The sequence below is a fragment of the Phalacrocorax carbo genome, chromosome Z, assembly GCF_963921805.1.
Source record: "Phalacrocorax carbo chromosome Z, bPhaCar2.1, whole genome shotgun sequence".
NCBI lineage: Eukaryota > Metazoa > Chordata > Aves > Suliformes > Phalacrocoracidae > Phalacrocorax > Phalacrocorax carbo.
This window is the reverse complement of record NC_087548.1, coordinates 46,173,847-46,196,778: the sequence shown is the minus strand read 5'-3', so window position 1 is coordinate 46,196,778 and position 22,932 is coordinate 46,173,847. Positions and strand designations below refer to the sequence as shown.

At 39.9% G+C, this 22,932-nt stretch overlaps 1 protein-coding gene across 1 annotated transcript; it reads left to right on the top strand.

The window, feature by feature from the left end:
- Positions 1-17,965: 17,965 nt before the first annotated feature.
- Positions 17,966-22,374, top strand: LOC104043483 (cryptic protein). The gene is made up of 6 exons (XM_009503113.2): positions 17,966-18,216; positions 18,736-18,785; positions 18,900-19,076; positions 19,971-20,085; positions 20,190-20,299; positions 22,250-22,374. Exons 1-6 carry the CDS (start codon positions 18,104-18,106, stop codon positions 22,372-22,374), a joined length of 690 nt encoding a protein of 229 aa, XP_009501408.2. The 5' UTR covers positions 17,966-18,103.
- The last annotated feature ends 558 nt before the right edge of the window (positions 22,375-22,932 follow it).

The following is a 22,932-nucleotide window of genomic DNA, read 5'->3' as shown; positions in this document are numbered from 1 at the left end:
TCCCTTTTAAATTGTGGAGCTCAGAACTGCACACAATAGTCAAGGTGAGGCTTCACCAATACTAAATACAGTGGGATAATCACCTCTTTTGACCATCTGATTATGCTGTGTTTAATGCACCCCACAATGTGGTTTGCCCTCTTGGCTGCCAGGGCACACTGTTGACTTCTTTTGAGCCTGCTGTCAACCAGCACCCCAGATCCCTTCCTGCAGGGCTGTTTTCCAGCCACTCCTCTCTCATGTTATACTTATGTCTGCCATTACTCCATTGTGGGTGCTGAACCTGATATTTGTTCTTGTTAGACTTGATGCCATCGATCACAGCCCAATGCTCCAATCCATCTAGATCCCTCTGCAAGGCTTCTTGTCCCTCAAGAGAATCAACAGCCCTTCCCAGTTTAGTGCTGTCAGCAAATTTACTAAGGGTGCATTCAACTCTTGCATCCAGATCATCAATAAACATGTTGAACAGAACTGGCCTGAGGAATACCACTGGTGACAGGTCACCAGCCAGGTGTAGCCCTATTCATGACCAACCCTCTGAGCCCTGTGTTCAGTCAGTTATTCACCCAAAGCACCATGTACCTGCTCATCTCACAGTTGGACAGCTTGTCCAGAAAGGTGCTGCGAAGGACAGTATCAAAAGCCTCACTAAAACCCAGGAAAACTACATCCACCACCTTCCTTTCATCCACTAGACAGGTGACCTTTTCATAGAAGGATAGCAAATTAGTTTAACAGGACTTTCCCTTTGTGAACCTATGTTGACTGTGCCTGATGATTGCATTGTTCTCTAAATACCTTTCAAGGACAGTGACATCTGCATAGTGACACCTGTTAACTTTTTAAAAAATAGTTGGTAGCTAAAGACTAACATTTTTCAGTTTTAAATGCCTTTTCTTTGTGTCTCCTGAATTTGGCAACTACCACACATATCCTATCATAATACATTCAGTCCTTCTCCCTGATAGGCAATGAACAGAAAATGGCAAAGACTCAAATACTGAATTCCACTCCAACTAACAAGCTTTCCTATAGCACCTATAAATATAAGCGACTGACAGATAATAAACTAGTTGTCTAGTTCATCTTTCCAATTACTTTTTCAGAGATCTGAGCTATTACAGCAACAGAATAAATGCAGACAGGTGCCACTATTTTCAGGAATTAGACTGGACACCTACAAAAATACAGCAGAATTTGGGTGTTTACATATGCAAAATTTACACTTATTTCAGTCTTTTGCCTTTGACCTTTTGGAACATTTAACTCTTACACCCACAGAATTAACAAGTGGTTCACAAATTTCTAGTTCTTTCTACAGTATTTTTTCATATTTCATTAAAAGCCCAAGAGTTTACTTCCCTAAAAAGTTTGACACCTCTTCAAAAAGAAAGTACTAAGTAATATCCTCAAAAAGTTTAAGTCCACCAAAATGAATAAATGAGAAATTCAGAATTTCAGTTTTCTAAGACAGCATAAGGACAACATAATCTAGCTACCAGAAGATTTTGACTACCTAAGTATACATATGTAAAACAACACAGAAAGTAAAATTTCCATGCTGTTGGTGGAACATTTCTAAAGTATATTTACTAATAAAACTTTTTTTAATTAAACAATTCGTTTTGACCTAAAACAAAGAGAAGAAAGATCTCTGCAAAGGCTCTTCGCTGATCTTTTGCTCCTAAGAGGAAATCAGCTGTTTCAGCACGTCTTCAGTTGCATTCAGCTAAATTTCAGCAAGTGCTTCAGTAAAAGAACAGTCATTCCACATCTTTCCCACTACTTGAGACCAAATGACTTCTACAGAAGTTAATCAAGGGAGCTGAGACCATGGGACATGTTACTTAACAAGGGCTAGTCTCTCTAGTTGAAGATAGACTCCTGTCTTGGAAGATTACAATAAAATTATGGACAAATCCATTCTGGGCATTAAATAGGGAATGTTAAAAATTACACAGGTGTGAAGAAGAGCTATAATCTATAGTGTAGGTTACCTGCTGTTGACACCCTTGTCATTATTCATAGGCAAGCACTACCTAGATCAATGTCAAAATTGTGTTCTCAGTCTCTTTCTACCACATCTGTGTATATAGCTAACACAAGCGCACAAAGTTCTTTAAGGAATCAAGTCATCATACCTCTTCAGCTGACTGAATTAAAATATTTTTGTGATTCTGAGCCGATACCCATCTTTATACAAACAGCTGCTCATCTAGAAATGGAAAATCTGTTTTCCAGGTTGAGCAACTCTCATTCATCTCTCTCACTCCCAAGCTGAGAGCTGTAAGCACCATGTTAAAGCTTAGGTATCATCAAAAGCATCCTTTAGTGCTGCTACTAATGTTGTGCTAACACACAAGCACGCTGGACTAGAGAGAAACTAGAGTTATACTTCTTATTTACCCTGGTGTTAAGTGCACTCATTTTCAAAGCAGAGACCTGGGCTGCCAGTCTCTATTTACAGATCTCTTTCTGATTTACATCGAGACAGTTGAGATAAAAATGCATACATTTGTCACTGCACAAGAAGTACAGATTTATGCCTCCTGTTCTCTATAGCCCATGGGGCTTTTTGGTGCATAGGAACATAGCTTTAAAAGAGCAGTTTACAAGTTTAGACCCTCTCTCTGCTATGAATTTAGCCTGCAGTTAGGTGGTAAGGTCATTCTCACCAAACCTAGGAGGCATGATTTTAAATTGCCTTGGGCTAGAATACATGTCTCCAGCCACCTACTGTCTAAACCTCTGGTATAATAACTCTTATCAATAAAACATTCAGAAAGGAGGTGCACAGAAATCCCACAGATCAAGTGTGTTGAATCTGACACCTCATGAGACACAAGCAGAGCTAAACCAGAAAAGCACTCGGAACACCCAAGCTGTATGTGTCACTTGCAGGAGCAAAGTAAGCAAGAGTACTAGAAGTCCCTCAGTACCCTCTGGTATTTAAAAGAGTGAGTTACTTGTCCTTTTGCCTCATAGTCATACGTTGTCTCATCCTATTCCTGTAGACACAAAAAGGAGCTGATCATTGCCTTATGACTGGCAAGAAACCAAAGCTGAAAATAGACATTTTATTCTTCTGTGGCTTTTAATAACCTTGCTACATCTTCTTATTGATGCAGCCCTGGCATATTCCAGTTCCAGTGATCCTTTTGCATTATTAGCACAGATTTTGTTATTTCTGCAGGCATTTAACAGAATGTCATTCAACTCTCTTGCTGCATCAAGGAAATCATAAACCTTTCACCAGGCAGGGCAGCAGCTCTGGCTCTAGCAGGAGCTACCTTGGTAGCCCCAACAGATGAGCTGCTGGGGGAACATCCGGTCAGAAGAGACATTCAAGCAGAACTTTGCCTGTGAAGGGACAAACTAGTATTATAGGCTTTGGGGATTTTGTTGAATAGTTCATAACTACCCCAGCTGGAGCAGTAGCATTTACAGGATTCCATGAGGTATGGAAATCCTTGATATGTACATACTCAAATCCATTATCCTTTACCTGTATGTGATTTAGAGAGCTTTTATTCTATATACTTTCCACCACCATACAGATCAGTCAGTGTGTCCAAGAAATTTTATGCTCACTGTGCTTATATTTTGGGCAGTAATTTCCCACACCAAGATGTAGGACCCCTAAAAGCAGTATAACAAGTAATCACATGGTAGTTGTTTCACAGTAATTTAACAGATACTTCTTCTGATTATGCAGTGAATATGAAGTTCACTGCCCTCTGGTGAAAAAAAAAATATATTTCAATTCCATAAGATAATAGTTTACATTATAAGCCTGTCTGTACCTCACAGAAAATACTAGTTTATCTAAGGCAATGTGCATTTTGTATCAATTTAATTTGAACTAATTTAGGAAAAGAAGATATTCTTAATCAATCCTGAAATTTTTGATGTCCCCACTTTCAGGGAAACCATGGCTTAGAGTAAAATGTTTTACAAGGCTTTGCCTGTATAGACCTACATGGGTGGAGAATGTGACAGCCTGATGAATTCAGATATTTGAGTCCCCAAGAACAGCATGAAAATTATTACAAGAAAAAGAAAACCAAATTCAACAGATAAGATTTGGCACGACAACCCAAGCTCAAGAGCTAAGAAAGGCATTTACAAAACATGCAAGGGGCAGCACCTCTCCTGCTTTCTTCCTTTCTTTGTGTTCATGCTGGGCTCCCTCTCAACTCAGATTGCCACTTATGAGAAGTAGCCTGAGAGCTGAAGGGGCAAGGAGAAAAGCCTGCTACAAACTACACCCCACTTTGTCCTGGAGCTTGTGCTCACTTGTCCCAAATACAGTTGGCCTAGAAAACAACAGACTGGTTTCAAAGAAGTCCCAAGGCTTTGCAATTTATTTCTGTTGCACTTCTTTATTTTCCTGGTGGGGGGGGAAAAAAAAAGATTAAAACACCTGGCCATCTCCAAGTAATCAATAAACTGTAGAAGTAACATTGCATGAGAGGACTCAAACATAAGCTTTTCAAATTTTTAATGCGATATTTAAATTTCCTTCTTCCCCTGTCCTCAGGGTATTTGTCATCTTTTGTTTTGTTCAAACAACACTTTCAAAAGGAAAAAAACCATGAAATGAAAAATACTAACTTCAAGGAAGCTTTTCCCCCCTGCTCTTCTCCAAATATCCAAATGCAAATATGAACTGAACCTGGATTTCAAAGTTTTAGAAGTTTTGCTGTCAATAATGGTAAAGCTCAGTGAGCATATGTGCATTCACACTCACTGAACCGCACAACTGACAGATCCTTCATGGTGGGAGCAAAGAAGCCTGGCAATTGCAAAATAAACAAACTAATTAGCAAGAATTAGTTTTAAAACTCCATCCTTGGAAAGCAATATGAGAGTAACAAAGATTACACACCAGTCCAGACGTCCTGCAGAGAGGGAAACAGATTAGATTTCATTTCATCACCTGTAGGCTTTTCTTTAAGCCTTTTTTCTAAACTTCCAACCAAACATCTCTCATTTCCCCTGACAAGTTCTGTTGTTTTTCATTATTATTTCATCCTATATTTTATTATGTGGTTTCAGAAAAAAGTTCAGAGCTTTTTTAGTTTTCACAATTTGTCATGTCCTGGCACAGTGAGTAAAAATCTGAGCTGCTCTGACTCCAACCATACTTTGGAGCTGTGGCCTGTAACTGTCCCAGCACTAACAGCTGAATTATCATTCTTGGCTTTGCCCAAAAACACTGCCTAGCACAACTCCAGGGCCAGATGCAACCCCAGCACAAAGAGGACACAACCTTGGCCATCTTCTTCAAGCACAGCAATTATATGATAGAACTGCATGTTCCTCAGCTGCTGTGTTGCACTACAGTTTGCCTCCCTCCACCTCCCCACATCTGCACACAAGAATCAGAAGAAAGAACTGGCAGTAGTGCCAAACCAAGAGCACCAAAAAAAGACCCTGGAAATCTAATCCTGGATGTGATGTGGCCTACTTTTGTTTGGCTCATTGTGATTACAACACACTGCTCGCATTAAAGCTCTCTACTTCCACCATGAAAACAAACACGTTGACAAGGTATTGCTAGCTATTAATGAGATAATACCTCTTGTGTGCATTAGGTAAGTCTGTTGGAATAAAATGAGAGAAAAAAAATTAAAATCTGCTCAGATACCAACAGTTTAGTTGCAGTTAGCTTCTGTGGGAAGAACTGGCTTTGACTAACCCAGCAAAAGAGCTCTGCATTTCTGCCAAACAAATGTCTATTTTGACTGCATACATAGGCACAGCAAAATCATGCTCACTACTTTTTTTACAGCAATAAAGTAAGTAGATAAAAATACAGCTAAGTGACCATTCTTCCTCATGTTGACCATGCAGGAGAAACAATCTGCCAAGATGCTTGACAAAGACAATCTACCCATAACCCATTTAATTATGCACAAAGCATACTAAAACAGGATGAATCCAAGTACTGTGTCCCAGATGCCAGACATACTCTGACATCAGAAATGAAGAAGCTCAGAAGTGGCCTAGATGCAGCTAAGAGCTCATATCAGATAAGTCCACAGTCTGAGTGACTGTATCCTACCTCCTTTCCACCCTTGATTTCTGCAGCCATTTGAAAAAGCCATTAACTAAAAAGTAATACTAGAAAAACAAAACCAAACTTATTATGGAAATAATTGCAGTCAGCACAGTACCCCTTGTTGGCTTTTTTCCTACATTCTGATTCCAAAATGGGCATAGAATTTATATTTAGTTTTACGCTGCCCCTACTTCTCACTTTTTAGGCCACAGCAGACTTTTTAGCCAAGCAGTGTGAATTCAAGAGTAGACAGTTAGAAAATGCTTGCAACCAAATGAAAGGCAAAGGTTACATTGGGGACTGTGAAGAGAACAGGAGAGGTTCAGGGGTTTGCTGCAGAAACATTGAGAACCTTCTTTCCTTCTTTGTGCAGAAGAGAAAAAAATTAATTGATGCCACCTGATAACTGTTATTTTCTACCCATTTCTTTGCCAGTGTTTACACAATAACAAGAAGACATGGGTCAATAAAAGGATCAATAATAAGAATTAAAGCTAAGGATATTAAAATTGCCATAATTACATTCCAGACAGAGCTGGGTAGAAAATTGATTCCCTGTCCTGCAAATGTTGAGATGTAAAACATATTCCTGCTTTGCATCAGGACAAAGCCAAGGCTTTTCTTTTTTTTTTTTTTTTTTTTTAAATAAAAATCTGCAAGACACAAAAGGCAGAGGAAGGCAGAAACAGATGAACAGAGATGGGCTTCGAAAGAGCTAATAGACTTTTGGCTAGGACACTAAAATTAGATTTTTGTAAAAAGCCAAGTCCATTCTTTAGGCTAAATCATAAAAAAGTAGGAATTCAAGCCTAGGTCTCACAAATCCCAGCTGAGAGCTACAACTGTCAAATTATTTCCCTTTTTTGAAGGTGAGTCCCTGTTCCTGAACAATGCTCTGTCAAAACGATCCATTTCCACAGCATCTCATTTGGACATCAGGCCTTTTCCAATTTGTCAACATTTCCAACCAGCCATAGTTACAGGACTGCATCCTCACTGTCAGGTTTGCAGAATGGTTGCCTGAGGCTGACTCTATGCAAGCCCAGAAATTCAACCTGGCATAAAGACAAAGGATTTTATTTTTTTTTTCTTTGCATCCAAATATGAGTCTTCTTTTTGCTAAATGGACACTTGGGAACGGACATAGTTTCTGACAGAGTAAAACTTTAATACATAATAAGCTATACTGACAGTAGGACTCTCCTTTTAAAACAATATAACCAATCCTTTATTTGAATTTTTGACAACAAATCACTCTTCAATGTGGTTGTTATTTTTCTGGCCTTTACTCCCTACTAGGTTTAATTCCCCTTTTGGGAGCAATACAACTTACAACATGCCCATTTCCTTCCTCCAGCCTCCACAACAGGGTACCCCTTCCCCTCAGACATGCTACTCAAGTGTTTGGGAGGCTAATCTGTAAACTAGATGGGAGAAACTAATCAGATTGAAAGATAAGCTCTGCTGCAAAATGTTTTGTGCATCTACCTCCCTTTTTTTTTTTTTTTTGGTACAAATCCACAGGAAAATCTCTGCAAGACAGGAAGTTAAGCTGGAGTAGAAGCCAAGAGGTTGTAGCTCACAGTTTCACTAATGTCTAGGATGGACTTGTGTCATGCTCAGGCTGACCACTCCTTTACAGGCAACGTAAAGCTCACAATCAATCCCTGTTGCTCTACAATAGCGTCACACAGCAAATCTAGCTTCTCAGAACTGCGTTGAAGCATGGTGGAATCCTGTGGTAAAAACAAGCCTGCATCATTAATGCCACCCACGCTAGCATTGCCCTGTGTGGTCTGAGCACCACTCACATAAAACAGACAAATGAACTGTATCTAGTATATGTAACAGTAGTGTAACTGTATACAGCCTACGTGTTTTGTCACTTTGGTTTCTCAACCAAAGTGGGGTATACATTATTTTCCATTTACTTTCTTTGCATCACTAAAGTGGTCCCTGTGGTTATTTTTAAAGTGAAATTTCTTCATCAGGCAACTCATTGTCTAATATTGCAACACATTGCTAAGAGTTTCTAGACAGAGTCTTTCTGAGATGGCAACCTATGCACAAGGAGTCTTTTCATAGTTGAAGGAGAAGCAAGGCATGCAAAATTTGTAGAGCAGCTGAAAACCCCTTCAGGAGAACCCTCCAACATCTGCCTTCCCATGCACAAGCCTATGATAGGCAAAAGCAGGGGAGATTAACCAGGAGGAGGGGTACACACCACTACATTAAAGCGTTAGCACTGGGGCACGTTTGAGAGAGAGAGAACAGAGATTGGATGCTCGAGAAAGAAAAAAAAACACAAACGACTAAAGCTCAGGCTTCTCAGGTAAGTGGTTGGCAGGTCAGTGATTTGAAAAGTGGCTATTCATCTCCCCTTTCCTCCTTCATTAACTTAAAACCATGAAGCTAGGTGTTACTCTAAGTACTTATGATCTATAAACTTTATGAAGCAGAGACTTTCTTACTTGTCAATATTTGGTTGCACCTACCCCAGCAAAGTGCTAGGTAATGGTGAGGCCCCGGCTGACATCTACTGAATTGAGAAGTGGTAATGTCCAGCAGAAATGTAAAATGCAAACTGTATTGACTGAGCCTCAGGACATCCTGATGAACTTTCAGCCACTGCGATAAATTCCTGCTAATCTGCCAGCTCATTCAAGTGCAGGAAGGGGTGAAAAAGCAAAATTATCCCAAGCATAGTACTTTTCTCGACTTTTGCACAAGCGGAGGAAAGCAAACCCACTTTGATACTCTGTGTGTGCAGGAAGACAAAGACTAGCCTCAGGGTTAAAGAAGAGGACAGCCCATCCTCGTGATACAAATGCAGCTCTGCAGAACTCCAGCCACTACCTACAGAGTTAACATAGTGGTGTGATGTACTTGTGGTATTTTTAGGGAAAACACAAGCTAACAGGAGACAGTTCTCTCAAAGTAAAATCACAGTGAAGACCAGACACACAAAAATTATTGTGATTAGTCACTCAAGGTCAGGCACACAAAGATGAGCATTGGATCAGATCGCAGTCTGGATGTTAAAATATGTCCAAGAAAGCAGTGCTAGACTAAATATTTTTTAATGTATCTCTGCATCTAATTTATAAATTCACTTGCTGGATATTTTGCAGTAGTTAATAGATGGCAACCATAATTTTGATAAGACCACAGAAGACATGTGCATGCAAGTACAGATTTATCACTGTGGGATCAGTGGGCATGGGTGCTTCAGTGTTATTAGTCCCATCTGCATGAGCACAATCCTTAGCTAATACAACAATTCTGTACATCAGAGGGTGAATCACGATGACATGGCTCCTTCACCTGTATCAGGGATTGTGTTCCTCTCCCACAAAAGTCTGTGTTTTTATTCTTGTGGACAGAATCCATTCTGTTGAAGAGATTTAACCTATTACAAATACACACATAGCCAGAGAAAGGACTGTGGAAGAAATTTTATACCACTAGAGAAATATCAACACAATTTACTGAAAGAAGAAAACATTTTTTTTTCCTGTCAATTTTTATGTCTGGAAATGAAGGGCAGTTTTCCAAATGATAAAGCGTCATAAGCCTCTGGAAATCTGTGCCCCTGTAAAAACAGGAAGATTGAGCAGACAAAACGGTAGATTTTCACTTAAAGAGGAAGTTTATAAGTGTTCCCAGAGCACCCATTAAGCACCAGTTGAAATTAATTAAGCTAGGCCAAATTTCATCATAAACGTTCAACATACACTCATCTCCAGCTATAAAGTCATCCCAAATTCGCAGATATTTTCTCTGCTGTCATTGCCTGGGATTATGTTTACTGCTTACTAGCATTCCCCACCTATTTCTTTTTCATCTTTAGCCAAACAAAACTGCATTAACAAAATTCGCATGCACCATGTTCTCGTTTCAGGCCCCTGGAGACTCAGGACATAGTTGTAATCTATTAAACTGGTTCAATCTTTTTTTATCCTAAAAGGTGGCTACAAGCAAACACTGCTGAAAAATCACCATATTTACAGAAGTTTAGTTTTCTTCATCATTCAGGCATGGCATATGCAGAGGAGCTAAGCACATGGATGAAGGTTTCATTTAAATACAGTTATATCAGTTCAACGTTATTGCAAGGCTGCCCTCTATGTTTGATTTGCAAAAGGTCCAAATTTAAATGAAATAATTAGAAACTTGAATCTCTTCTCTGCTGTGAATGATGACTTGAATGATTTGGGCAGCACAACTGAGACAGAACTCTGTGGGAGAAGCAGCAAGGCAGGAAGCTCATAAAAATCAGCTTTTCTGACCCTCCAGAAATTACAAATATACATATGTATATCGCAGTGTGAAACTGCAGCTGGCATCCTCTCTTGTGCCCTTCATCGTCCTTATTATCAAGCAAAACTTTGTGTTCTGGAAAAATCTTCTATCAATTTGCCATTCCTGGCTTCCAGAAATTCCTCCTCAGAACATCTGATGTTAGATCAGTCACACCATTAATATACCTGCTCACAATAAGTCCATGTTAGATGACTGAGATTGTTTCTACCCTTTTGTCTTCAGGGAATTACACTAACAACTTTCATGCCATAACAGCTGGTTTCTGTGGCAGAGTGACTGACATACCATGCCAGCGTAACATCGTTCCTAACCTGCAGAGTAACCAGAAAATTGGGTTTTCACAGTGCATCTCTCAAGTCTTAACAAACAAGTGCCATCAAGCAGAGTTTGTCATAGTTAATGTCACTTATAACTGTTTTTTCTCCTCACCATATAGCTATGCTTAAAAAAAAAAAAAGAGAAAGCTTTACTATTTGCAGACACTTAGTAACAGACTATGGAGCTACAACAGTCACTTTTCCTCAAATCTGGGATCACTATTCCCAAACCGAAAGGCAAAAGTGATGTCAGAAGGCTAATCCCCAAGCCAAGCATATGCTGAAATGTGCTCTGTCGCAACAGCATGACTCTACCTGCACAAATCCCACTGTTGCTTTTGCTTTTCCCCACGTAGATCCCACTGTCAGTGCAGAACTCTCCAGCACACTGGAGTCAGCCACTGCTGAAAGAGAGATGGCTCCTATCCTTCTGCAGCCCCACTTGTGATCTAACTGTTTAAAATAATCCTTATATTCCAGACTTCACTCATTTGGTTTCTAGTTTGTTCTTTATCGTGGGATTTTTGTATTCTTAGAAGCAGCTCACAGACTGTCCCTAACAAGCACAGGTTAGAAACTTTAAAAACTGCCTTTGATACAGCAATCCATTCAGAGTGCCTGGATGAAGATATTAAAGTTTGGCCTGTTGACAAAGGCAGCTTTCCCCAAGCATCATTACATATGTGCTAGCTCTGGTACAGAGTTCTATTTTAAAAACGTTGACCTATGCAGCTTCAGTTCAATTCATGCAGCTCCCCAGTTAGTATGGAGCAGAAATGAAGCCATTGTAATGGCAGAAGTTCATCTCCAACACACTCTTCACAGAAAAGCAACCTGGAGCACAAGCCATCTGCAAACAATGGCACATGCACCACATTTTAAATTGTTGGCCTGGGGCCGAGCTGGAACCCAGGCCTGGCACAGGGGACAGAAGCCCTTAAGTGGAGCAATAGACTGGAGACAAAATGAAGGCCTGGACTGCTGAGGGCAGTATAAATTATGATATGGTGTTTTGTTTCTATTTTAATTGATACTAACATTTAAATGCTATTAACATAGATTAAAATAATCACTGGATCTCTCTTTTTTGCCTGCCATCCCTGGTGCCTACAAGGATATCTCTCCAAGAATTGTCAGACTTGTTCCTTTACACATATCTCATCACCAATACCCAGATTTGCAAAGTGACTTTTATATAAATATCTATACATACAAGCTACTTTCTACTTTGTATTTGGAACGGTGAATTCAAGGAAGAGAAAAAGAAGGGTGAAGCAAGACACTATGGTTTAGGATTATCTAATAGTGCATAAAACCTGAAAATATGTCCTGCCCACCTCTTTCCTTCAATGCCTGGCTCCCAGCCACACATTCCCTCACCCACCTATATGTCAGCTCCAGTACTTACTAGACCTCTTGCTGAGATGCTTCAATTCATAAGCCAGAAAACTAGCCCAGAAAAAAAGGTAGATAGGGTTATTCCAGATTAACAGATGGATTCAGCTCCATAAGGAGTCCAATGCCACTAGAACCAGTGCAAATCTCAGCACATGCTTGACTTGGGAACTGGCCTTCTAACATTGTCTCAGCTTCAACATGTAGCTTCATTTTAAAGAAATGCCAGTATCCTTGGCTAGCTTGAAGGTCAAAGGCAAGATCTATACAGGGGTTTCCATCCCTGTCCCTGAAATATGCTGTGGGATTATTTCTTCATCTGGGACTCCTTCAATACTGCTATGAAATTCCTAGTTTGTGTCATGCCACATAAACACAGAAGGCTTCCTGGGGTCATATTCTACTGCAGCACTGTTAACAACAGGCTAAACCACACTGCAATACCTCTGAACGAAAACAGCAGGGGAAACACCTGACAGCTATTCAACCTTTGAATTGCTTCTGTCTTTACTGCTAGGGTGGATCACCTGACTGAGTGAAAATTTAACTCTGGTTTCAGCTGACAGCACCTAACAAGACTACTGATCCAGGTCAAAATGTGCCATTAAACTCAAGCAATTACATTTTCTATATGGAAAAGTTAGATTTTCAGATAGATGGCTACAGTAATTTTGCAAGAGAGATATAGGTTGAGTGCATGACTGCACTAATACAGTGTCCCCAAACGGACCCTTAGTAAAACAGCACAAGAATTGGTAAGCTTCATGCAGCCAAAAAGAGACTGTTCTTAAGCCTGAAATGTTGACACAGCTTCCTGAATGGTGGGCAAGACAGACACACACCTGATAGCATGTGGAGGAGAAGTGCATTCAGCCAAAAAAGTGGTAAAACTCAGCACTACTAACTTTACAAAAATACTTTCTGGGTCTCTGCAGAGCCTGAAGAGGTTAAAAGCATCATCTTTTCAAACTTCAAAATAAATAATTGTGCAAAACTTCCTTTTCCGCAGTACTTCCTTTTTTCTTCAATACAATAGTAGAACTTCTTTTATTTGAAGAAGAAAAGAAGTCTCAGTCCTGCAGTCTGTTGGTGTTCCTGTTGATTCATTCACCAAAGAACCTTTTCCTCAGAGGAGGATAACAAGGATCTTCTTATCACTTCCCCTGTGTACTGGAAGAATTTTTTTTTGTTTTGCTGTACACAAATGACATAAACTACATTCATTTTAATTACAAAACCCTTCCATTACCATATTGATTTTTTTTATCATGTTTAATGACTAACCATTAGACTCAGTAGAAGGAAAACCTACAGGATGCTCTGTTATGAGGCTGGGTTTATTCCATAAATTTATATCCATCTGTGACAGAGCATTACATCTTTGTACAGTATCTGCATAAGGTTCCCTCTCCAAGGGACTGCTGTAGTTGTTTTCTTTCATTCAGTCCCATCTTGTTTGTACTAACCTTAATCTTTATGCTGTCAGAGAGATGCGGGATGACTGCTCTACTCTTCTGTATTAGTCAGTGCTAATAGGAAGAGAGCATAGAAGGTGGTATCATTATCATGTGGATATATTGGATGTGGTTATTTCCTGGGGAGGGGAACAACAGTTTAAATTTATTAACTGAAATCTGTTTACAAATTCCACGGTCAATTTAATCTGGTATAAATCAGCTCTTCTATAGAAAGGGGGCTGGCTGTCACATGGCCGTGGCTGCTTATCCTTGCCTCCTACTTCTGCCGGCACTAGTGCTTACATGGCGAGCCCCATCAGGGAACTGATCCAGATTAAAACTAATTTTTTTTTTTTTGCCAGCTGAGTTTTTATTCAGATAAACTCCCTGCTCCAGCTCACTCATGGCTGCACAAACAGTAAGGGCAGTGTGAGGGAGGCAGTATGAACAAATAGCCCATGGTGTAAGACAAAGGAGTACTCCTCCTTTTAGCAGCAGCAGCCGTATATCCTGCTTAAGTTGATCATGGACCTGTGTTATTAGTGGTGCCAGTCAGTGTATGGATTATCTTATTTTCCTGCTTCGTGCTTCCTCAAGTCAAGTAGTGGCAGATTCCAGCTAAACCAATGCAAGAGATTCTTAGCCTGGAGTGAAAAAAGCTGCTTGGGGCATTTATACTGCTCATTTGAACCATTGCAAGCTCTTGTGCCTGTGTATGACCTCCGCTTCATATGTACACAGAGATTAAAAGGCAACAACAGCAACCCCTGCATGATCTTATAGGAAATTCCTGACACTAATGAGAGCTGCTCTGACCAGCCCCTGTCGAGAAAGTTCTGTGACACCACAAGAATTATTCAATCTGACTGTGTTTAAGTTTTACATATCCTTTAGAAAGCAAGAATGCCTGAGTAGCTGTCAGAAGCCCTAGTTGCAGCTGTAGCCAACAAAATGAGTTAAGTACACTCTGAGAGCTCCCAGCGTAGACTACCTAGGGTCAGCCCTTTCCTCAGAGAACCATAAGTCACCCAGGCTGATGGCTTTGCTTCACAGAAGTCTCTATTCCCAAGATTTCAACAAATGTCCAGAGCTGGTAATTCTTTCCTCTGTTTTCCGTAATACTGTGCGTAACTGATTTAACATTGACAAATCTGATTAGAGATCTGGTCCTAGCCCTTAGCTGGTATTTGGGAACGTGAAGCTTTCTAGTCAGCAGGCGCTTTGGCTTCACTGGCCATCGCTGAGCTTTGCATACCCCTGAGCAGGCTTTTCAGCATAGCTCCCAGGAAGCGAGGGACACCCACATTTTCCTCATCCTTGTTTCTTTTTTTCCCATTGCTACCTCCAGTCCTTAGCCATCTATTGATCCTGAAGCTTTTAGAAATACTGAGTATCTACACAGGAATACAGTTGGTATGAAACACTAATATACCAAAAAACAGTACATACTATCCACACTTCGTCTTTCAGTGTAATGGTCCACTTTCACATTGGGAAACAGTGCCAGGAGATGCAGACTACAGACCTACAGTTCCCTGGATGAGTGCAAGAGGGGTCATGTGGACTAATGAGTTACACCATGTCTTCTTACAATCCTTTTCCACATAGGCTACTTGACCTGCTGTTGGAACTAACAGTATTAAAGGCCCCTAACTAATGGTTAACCATGTCCTGTGTACAGAGGGCTTGACTGAAATGCTCAGGACCAGATCTTTGCTTGGCTCCACTCTTATCTGACTTGAAGCTGATAAAGGGGGTGTGTCTACCCTTACTGCAGCTCCTCACAAATCCCTGGGCAGAAGCAATCACTTTCTGGCACATTCTGTCAACACAAACAGCAGCACTTTTCCACAGTGTCATATCAATCTCACCTCTACAGGGCAGTCAGGCAACAGCAATATCTGAGCTATTTACCACGTCCCCATTCCTATGTGTACCTTGCTGGTGCGGCTGTAGGGAGAAGGAAGGAAGGAACATGGTATCACAGTGAGAAATGTTTACTAACTACTTTACAGTTCCCCACATTGTTAGCTCTTGCAGTTGCATGGATGACTTCTGACCTTAAACTAATGGCACAAGCTGTGAAAATTGATCAATATTTCTTTACCAGCATCCCCATTTTGAAAGTTACCTTCAGTATGGGGCTCAGAATCTGATACCCAGAAAGTCTTCCCAGGAGAAATATATTAACACTGCTTTTAGTTTAGAAAAAACAACAACAACCAAAACACCACAACAACAACACCAAAAAAAATTCCACAAAACCACAGTAAGTGTGATGTTCCTGTGTTTACCTACCTCTGTTTATTTTTTCTAACTTCAGTTTACGGGAAGAGGAAAAACCAACAAATTACATAAGAAATTATGGCATTTCAGCATCTGAATATTGTAACTTAAAGTGATACTACCAGTTAGACCAAATTGAAAAGGAATATTTTGTTCCTAATATAGCAACAAAAAAGAGCAAACAAATGTAACTACAGCTGCTCTTTTAAAACTCAAAATACTAACCCTGATATACAGCTAGAGAACACAAACAAAACCAAGAAATTTTTGGATTGTAAGTATTTTCCACAAGTAAACATTTTCATATGTTGATAAAACATACACGTTTTGTAAATGCATGCAAAAAAGTACATGTCTCCCATTTTGTGTGAAACATCTTAACAATCCTAATTCAGAACAGCATCTGTTGTCACAACAGTACTTGAACACATGATAGGTTTTAAGCAAGCACCTAAACTTTAACAAGTTTAGTTTAGAAGTTCTTGTGAATCACAGCAGGTAGAGGCAGACAGCATAATGGTGAGAGTAATCTGTCTCTGCAAAACTGTTGCTATTTAAGACAGGAAAAACAAAATCCCTTCCTGAATTAGCATGTTGTGATTTTTATCTTAACATTCTTTCTATTAAATATCTTACCTACAGTGTTAGCATATAAATTCTTCTAGTGATGATTTAGCTGAATTACACACAAATGTACATTACAGATTCTCAATTCCAAAAGATATACTTCAGTACAGGTATGGAACAAGAATAGTGTCATCTAAATCAATTTAAACTAATAACAAACATAAAACACAGCATGAAACAAGTTACCATGAAGCTTAAGGAGTTAGCCTACGTCTACAAGAACTGAGTTTAGATCAATTGGAGTCAACAGTTGTACCAGCACTAGAAAATGCTTTATCCACCAAGATGAATGCAGCTCAGCAGAGCCCTCCCTACAACCACTCCCTGCAGAAACAGCAGTTTCACATCTCCAGCCATGTACTCCTATCCTCTTGTTGGAGATCTGCATCCCCTCAGGAGACGTGAACAAGCATGTCCTCAGAACACTCTCCATCTGCTTCAGTGCCAAGCAGGTTGACTTAACTCAGACAGCTTTCTTTGTAAATTAAGCCAACCTTTGTACCAAATTGGATGAGGGGTGTTGCAGTTTTCAAACCATTAGTTTAGACGAAGGAAAGCTGGCAAGTGTCAGCCACAGGGAGTTACAAACAAGAGATGACATTGTCTTTAGCTAGTAGAGCAATTTCTTCAGTGAAGGTCTGACCTATATGTCTGATGTGATCATATACCTAGCCAAGGTACCATTTGTACTAGCTTGATTTGCACTGGCAGAGTGAAAGCATCCCTCTTCCACGTGCCCCACCAAAACAAAACAAAGCTGTATTGCTGCAGTTTCCTGTTACAACTTAGGTAAAGGCCATGTACACCCTAGGCAGAGCCATTTAAAACTGCCCAGAGCTGCTTTTTCACCACTATCCAGCTGCAGGTCTTTTTGCTGATGCTGCTGAGGCATAGTAGAATGAGTGGTCCTAGCTCATTTCAGCACACCTGGTAAATTAAATCTAGGTATCTGCTGACATTGCGTGGACTCAGACTAGGAATACTCACTAATGGGTCTAATTTTACTAATAGTAAAGAAGTTTCAAAAGGTATTTCAAGAGTTTATTAACAGCTTTTGTGAGATAACCTCTGTCAAGGGCTACAAAGTACTCTTTGTAGTACTTTTGGTAGAATTCTCTAATGCAGGCTCTAAGGATTACCTGCACTGCAGAGTGGTATGATTTCATGAAGCAGAGCACCCTGTGGAAAATCCGGGTAGAGACAAGACATGTAGGTATAGTTGAGGCTTTTTAACCTTTGTTTTATACCTGCTGCAGTTTATTATATACCTATTTCAGTTCTGCAGACCGTTTTTTTCTTCCCTGCGCAGTATGTGGTAGTACAAGAGTTTTTTATGTTAAGAAATAAACTGGAGTTGAGGTCTTACTGCTTGGGCTTTTCTGTGGTCCTTAAGTCTCCCCCCAGCAGTAGGTGCCCCCACTTTGCTCCACCCTTCAGCAGTGCATGTAAATGGGAGGCAGGCCAGGGAGTCCTAGCTCAGGGAGATGGTCCCTGCCCGCTAGTGCTTCAGTGGGGGCTCAGCTAGGAATTATGTCTTTTCGACGTTGTTTTAAACTGGACAGAGAGAGAAAAGTTTCGTCTATCTTCCTGTCTCCTCTGCTTGTTGCCGTGTATGGTGTGAGGACTGCTGTATGCAACAGCCTTCAGTGAGGGTCTTTGGACCTCTTCCTTCTGCTCAAGCTTTCCTGGAGGATCTCACAGGCATTTCAGACTGCAGGAAAATGTACTGGGGAAATCATGTTAGGTAAGGCTGCCTCATCTCCTAAGGATCTTCTCCAGCGAGGCTGCTTTTCCGTTTAGCAGTGCTTTTTTTTTTTTTTTTTTTTTTTTTTTTTTTTGGTTGGTAATCACGCCAGGAAGCTGAAAGGAGCAAATGTACCTGGAAGTGTGGGTGAAGTGAAGGCTGATGTTTTTTCTCTTGCCTTTGCTGTTTTTGTAACTACTGGCAACAACCTAACTGCGGTAAAGAAATGTACAGAAAGAGACATTTTGGACTGGTTGTCAATCTGCAAATGTATGGAATCCGTAGCTTTCTGGAAACAAGATTAATCTGTATGTCCCTGTTTTCTGCCCACCCCCCACCTCCCCCAGTTTTCAGAAAAGGTTATTTTTGATGTGTTAATTCAAATTATTGCTGGCATAAAAAATTTATAGTTTATATTATCAATGGTTGATAAAGCTCCTTCCCGCCCCCCTCCCCCCATTTTGTTTTGGTGTATGTGTCTTATGAGCACCAATTTATTTCAGCTCTTTGTTTTTGTAGAATTCTTTTCACTGTGACTCTTGTCTGGCAGGCTGTTCATTTGGGAAAAGGTAAGGAAAACTTCGTGTTTCCCCCCGCCCCCCTGTGTTCCTCTCGTACTTTTACAGTACGCATTTCTTCATTATGAGCTACCTTTCTCTTCCATACTTGCACTTCTTGTCAAGGCCGTGAAAAAGAAGAACGTGAAGAAGATGTGAGAATTCTCAATACCACAGCACAAAAGCAGCAGCCCAAGAACGAAGGGACTATTATAAGTGCTCTCAGTGACATGAATCAGAGTTATGAAAGCAGAAAGCAACAGAATTCCAGGGCATTGATACCTTTCACTGGGATTACAGAGAGTAGGTAACACTATTTATTTAAACAATGCCATAAAATTGTTTTTAGAAGTATTTTGACTCGGTAATACTTTGACTGTTGTCCTGGAAGATTCCAGACGATTGGTTTTCTGTGGTTGCTCATTTAAATTATACCCATGGCTACTTAAGAAATGGTGATAAGTATTTAAGGTAGAAACTGTGATCTCTTACTTGAAAAAGGTGGTAATGGAAAACAGGGAATGATACAATGAATTAAGAAGGCCTCGGCCCCTGGATTTGCAAAACTGCTTGTAAAACCTCGTCAAATTCTGTTCATTTTTAAACATTCGCCATATTTCATGACCAAAAATTATTTAATTTTAAAAAAAAAAAAATTGAGCTGTCTGAAAGCAACAGTACTAACAGGAAAAAAGGCAAGGACAGACTTATTTCTCTACCCACATATGTAAAGTTTTAGATAGGTACTCCATCCCAGGAGTCTGAGAAAAGTTGAGGGGAGCATTCCCCTCCCCTCTTAAAACTAAGCAACTCTTCCCAGTAACAAAGCAGCCTTTCTTCAAAAATAACTACCACTTCCTGGTAACAATGCTCCGTTTCTTAGTATGACTGAAACCTGCCTCACATCAGAGTGAAATATTTCACTAAGTTGCTGCTGCTACAGGACTTGCCAGGCGTTACTTCTTGACCATCCTGTAATCCCTAGTAGTTTGCTTCTAATCCTTAACTAAACAAACTGGGCTTAACTGAACAAACACTCCTAACAGGCAGATAATTTTATTGTCTCTAAAGACAATAAAACTAGGTATCCTTAAGATCCTTTGGCAACTGAAGAGACCTGCGAGAATAAGTGAGGAAAAAGGGAGGTTCAGATGCTTACCCAGGATGCTTGGTAACCTCTGTAATATTGTCTTGCAGGTAAAAAACTGAACAGACACTGCTGCCAAAACGGAGGGACCTGTATCCTAGGGGCTTTCTGTGCCTGCCTAAAGCATTTCACTGGCAGATACTGTGAACATGATGAGAGGCAAAGGTAAAAAACAGACCAAAACCAGAGAAAGTGAGTGTGCTGCTCTGGATGGTTATTTTCTGTGGTGGGATCAGGGATGTACCAAATGTCTCTCTTGTCCTTCACAGCAACTGCGGCAGCATTGCCCACGGCACCTGGGTGCTGAAGGGCTGTTGGCTGTGTCGGTGTGGCTATGGTACTCTGAACTGTCTCTCAGAAATAATGCATGATAATTGTGGTAAGGAATGGCATCAAATCAACCGTTTTTATCTTGTGGGTAACAGAATTGCCCTCTGCAAGGTGGGGTACTCGGAGAATGCTGTATGTGCTCTATTTAGACTTCTGCAGTGGCCTACTTTGCTTCAAGGAACGCATTAGTGAGACAGTTAATAATACTGATGTTACATGTACAGTACATCACATAAAATACTTTGAGATCTTTATAATCCTGTGCAGTAGGAAACTTTCCCCCATTTTAAATGAAAGTTACAGGGATTAAATGATTCTCTGTTTCACAAAACCTGTGCGTGTCTAAGACTTCCCACTTAACCAGGACAATTTGTACAACTAGACTACATCCAAGCATACAAAAATGTTTCTTAGATGAGGAAAAACAGTAGCAGAAACCAGCGTTACACTAGGGAAACAAGTACTGAAAACCTGCATATTATTGCATAAGATAATACATAAATGGCAGAAAACTAGTCTTAACCTTATTCTATGGTCTGTATCTTAGTCTTCAAAACATTCTTGTACAGAGTTCTAAGACTGAGCACACTCCACAAAAATTCTGTAGCCATAGTCCTGATCAGTGTAAAGTAGTAGCACCACCCAGTATCCTCAAATCCACTATATTACTTTAGGTCAAGTCTTTATACATCAGCCTGTAAAAATCCTTGTATGAAGGTTTGAGCATTTTTTTTTGAGAACAGTGTATCAGCTAGCATAAAGACTTGAAGGACTGCTTCACAGGTACTTATTTTCCATGGAAAACTGGTTACTGAGATCCAGACAATTTTCAGTACTCTGAGGTGACTTGTTAGTTTAAGATTGTTTTACTTCCAGTGGCAAAGTTAATCCAAAATACTCTTGCCCTTCTCCATCCAAGATGTGTCTCTCCCATCCTGTGCTATAATATACTTTCCTTCAGTTTTGCCAACATCGATGTTTAGTAGAATAAGAAAACAACAGACCTAAATAGCTTCAAGATTCATTTGCAACCCAAGGAACTACCTGCATCTTCTTTCCTGATTAGATTCCTATCTCAGCAACAGTGTGACTCCTGAGTTACACCACCAATTCAGAATTAAACACAAATTTCAAAACTTGAGCTTCTTAGATATGCCCTACAATGCCCTATATCCTCTAGGATATGCCCTACTGTGTGATAAGCCCACAAGCCCAAAGAAGTGAAATGCAGAGGAAATATAAGGTTCCCATCTTTGCAACTAAAACAAAAAAAAAAAAAATAAATAAACCAGAAACCCCACCAAAACCAAAAACCCACCACCAAAACCACTTTTGCCTTGAAGTCTTCTCTGTTGACTAATTATGTGAGGCACCCAACTTGCTTGTTAAACTCTTCAGAAGAGTAAATGTTCAAGTTCCCTTGGGTGTTCACCTTTGAATCAGTACTATTGTTTCCCATTACAAGAGCGAAAGACATAGCAGGCCTCACCAAGCTTAGTAAAAGCAGTCTACTGCTAACTGCTCTTGAGCTTAGTTTAACAAAGGCAATAAAGGCAGCAGTGGAGAATCATCGGCTCATCCTCTGAGCAGGGACTCCGTGGCTTTCACATGCATGGGGGTATGGCTTTCTGCTTGTGCTAATAAATGAAGCCCCTTCTTGTTAAAGGAAGGGTTAAAAGGCTGCATGCAGACTTGAGTGCATACCTCTTCTGAAGATCTTGCTCTTGCTTTTGCTTGGTATTTACTTTTGATTATTCTGAGATTAATGCCTGCAAGAGCTGATAAGTGCTATCAGTTGCTCCTCAAACGATCATTGATGGGACATCTATTCACATCTCTCCCCTGAGAATAGCCTCTTTGATTGGCTTTAACAGCTGATACCTTTAACTTAAGTACCCGTGAGATGTCAGAAGACTTTCAAAGTCTGTTGAAAATCCTTATGTTTTAAAATTTACATATTTTACCCATTAACCATTTTATTCCCTTGATATTTTTTTAGAACTGAGATCAGAAAAGGAGGAAATTACCAGCCTATATTCTAATGGGCTAAGATTACAGCAAACAGTGTTTGCACTCACTTGCCTGCTCACCATCCTCCTGGAGCTCTGCTGCTGGCCGTTGTGAAACTGGACAAAGGCAAATATCTTAGGTTGACGTAACCCTCACCATGAGTCATACAAATTTTTTCTTCTGTGAGCTGCAGAAGAGACTTTTACCTACATGTTGAAAGCAGATTAACATGTATTAGTTAATGCTGAAACACTTGGATTATTATAAATTCAGATTATATGAATGTGAAGTATTTATTATTATATTATTATTTTATTACAACTATTAATGTCTGATTCTAACGATTCTTCAGTTCTAAAATACTGTTCTTCCAGTGGAAGCAAAAAACCCCCAATGTTCTGTGCCTTAGGTATTGTAAATTATAGTAATTTCCTTTGTACACAGTACAACTATTTTAACAAATAAAGCTGATTTCATTTCTGAAGAGCTTTTGTTTGGCTTTACTTAAACTTGAAAATTCTTATCTACCACATGTCATTGTATTGTATCCTGTAACAAAACAGTAAGAAAAGGGCAGGGTAGAATGAACAATCTGAAATTTTAAGAGATAAGGAGGGTTTTAAGGGTAGGTATATTTCAAACCTTAGGATGCAGAAGAACTCTAAAAGTTAT

Coding starts and splice junctions, on each gene's coding strand:
- LOC104043483 (XM_009503113.2), top strand. CDS start 18,104: ATGCAACAGCCTTCAGTGAGGGTCTTTGGACCTCTTCCTTCTGCTCAA. Junction 18,786..18,899: donor GGCTGTTCATTTGGGAAAAG/GTAAGGAAAACT, acceptor CTTCTTGTCAAG/GCCGTGAAAAAGAAGAACGT. Junction 20,300..22,249: donor AATAATGCATGATAATTGTG/GTAAGGAATGGC, acceptor ATATTTTTTTAG/AACTGAGATCAGAAAAGGAG.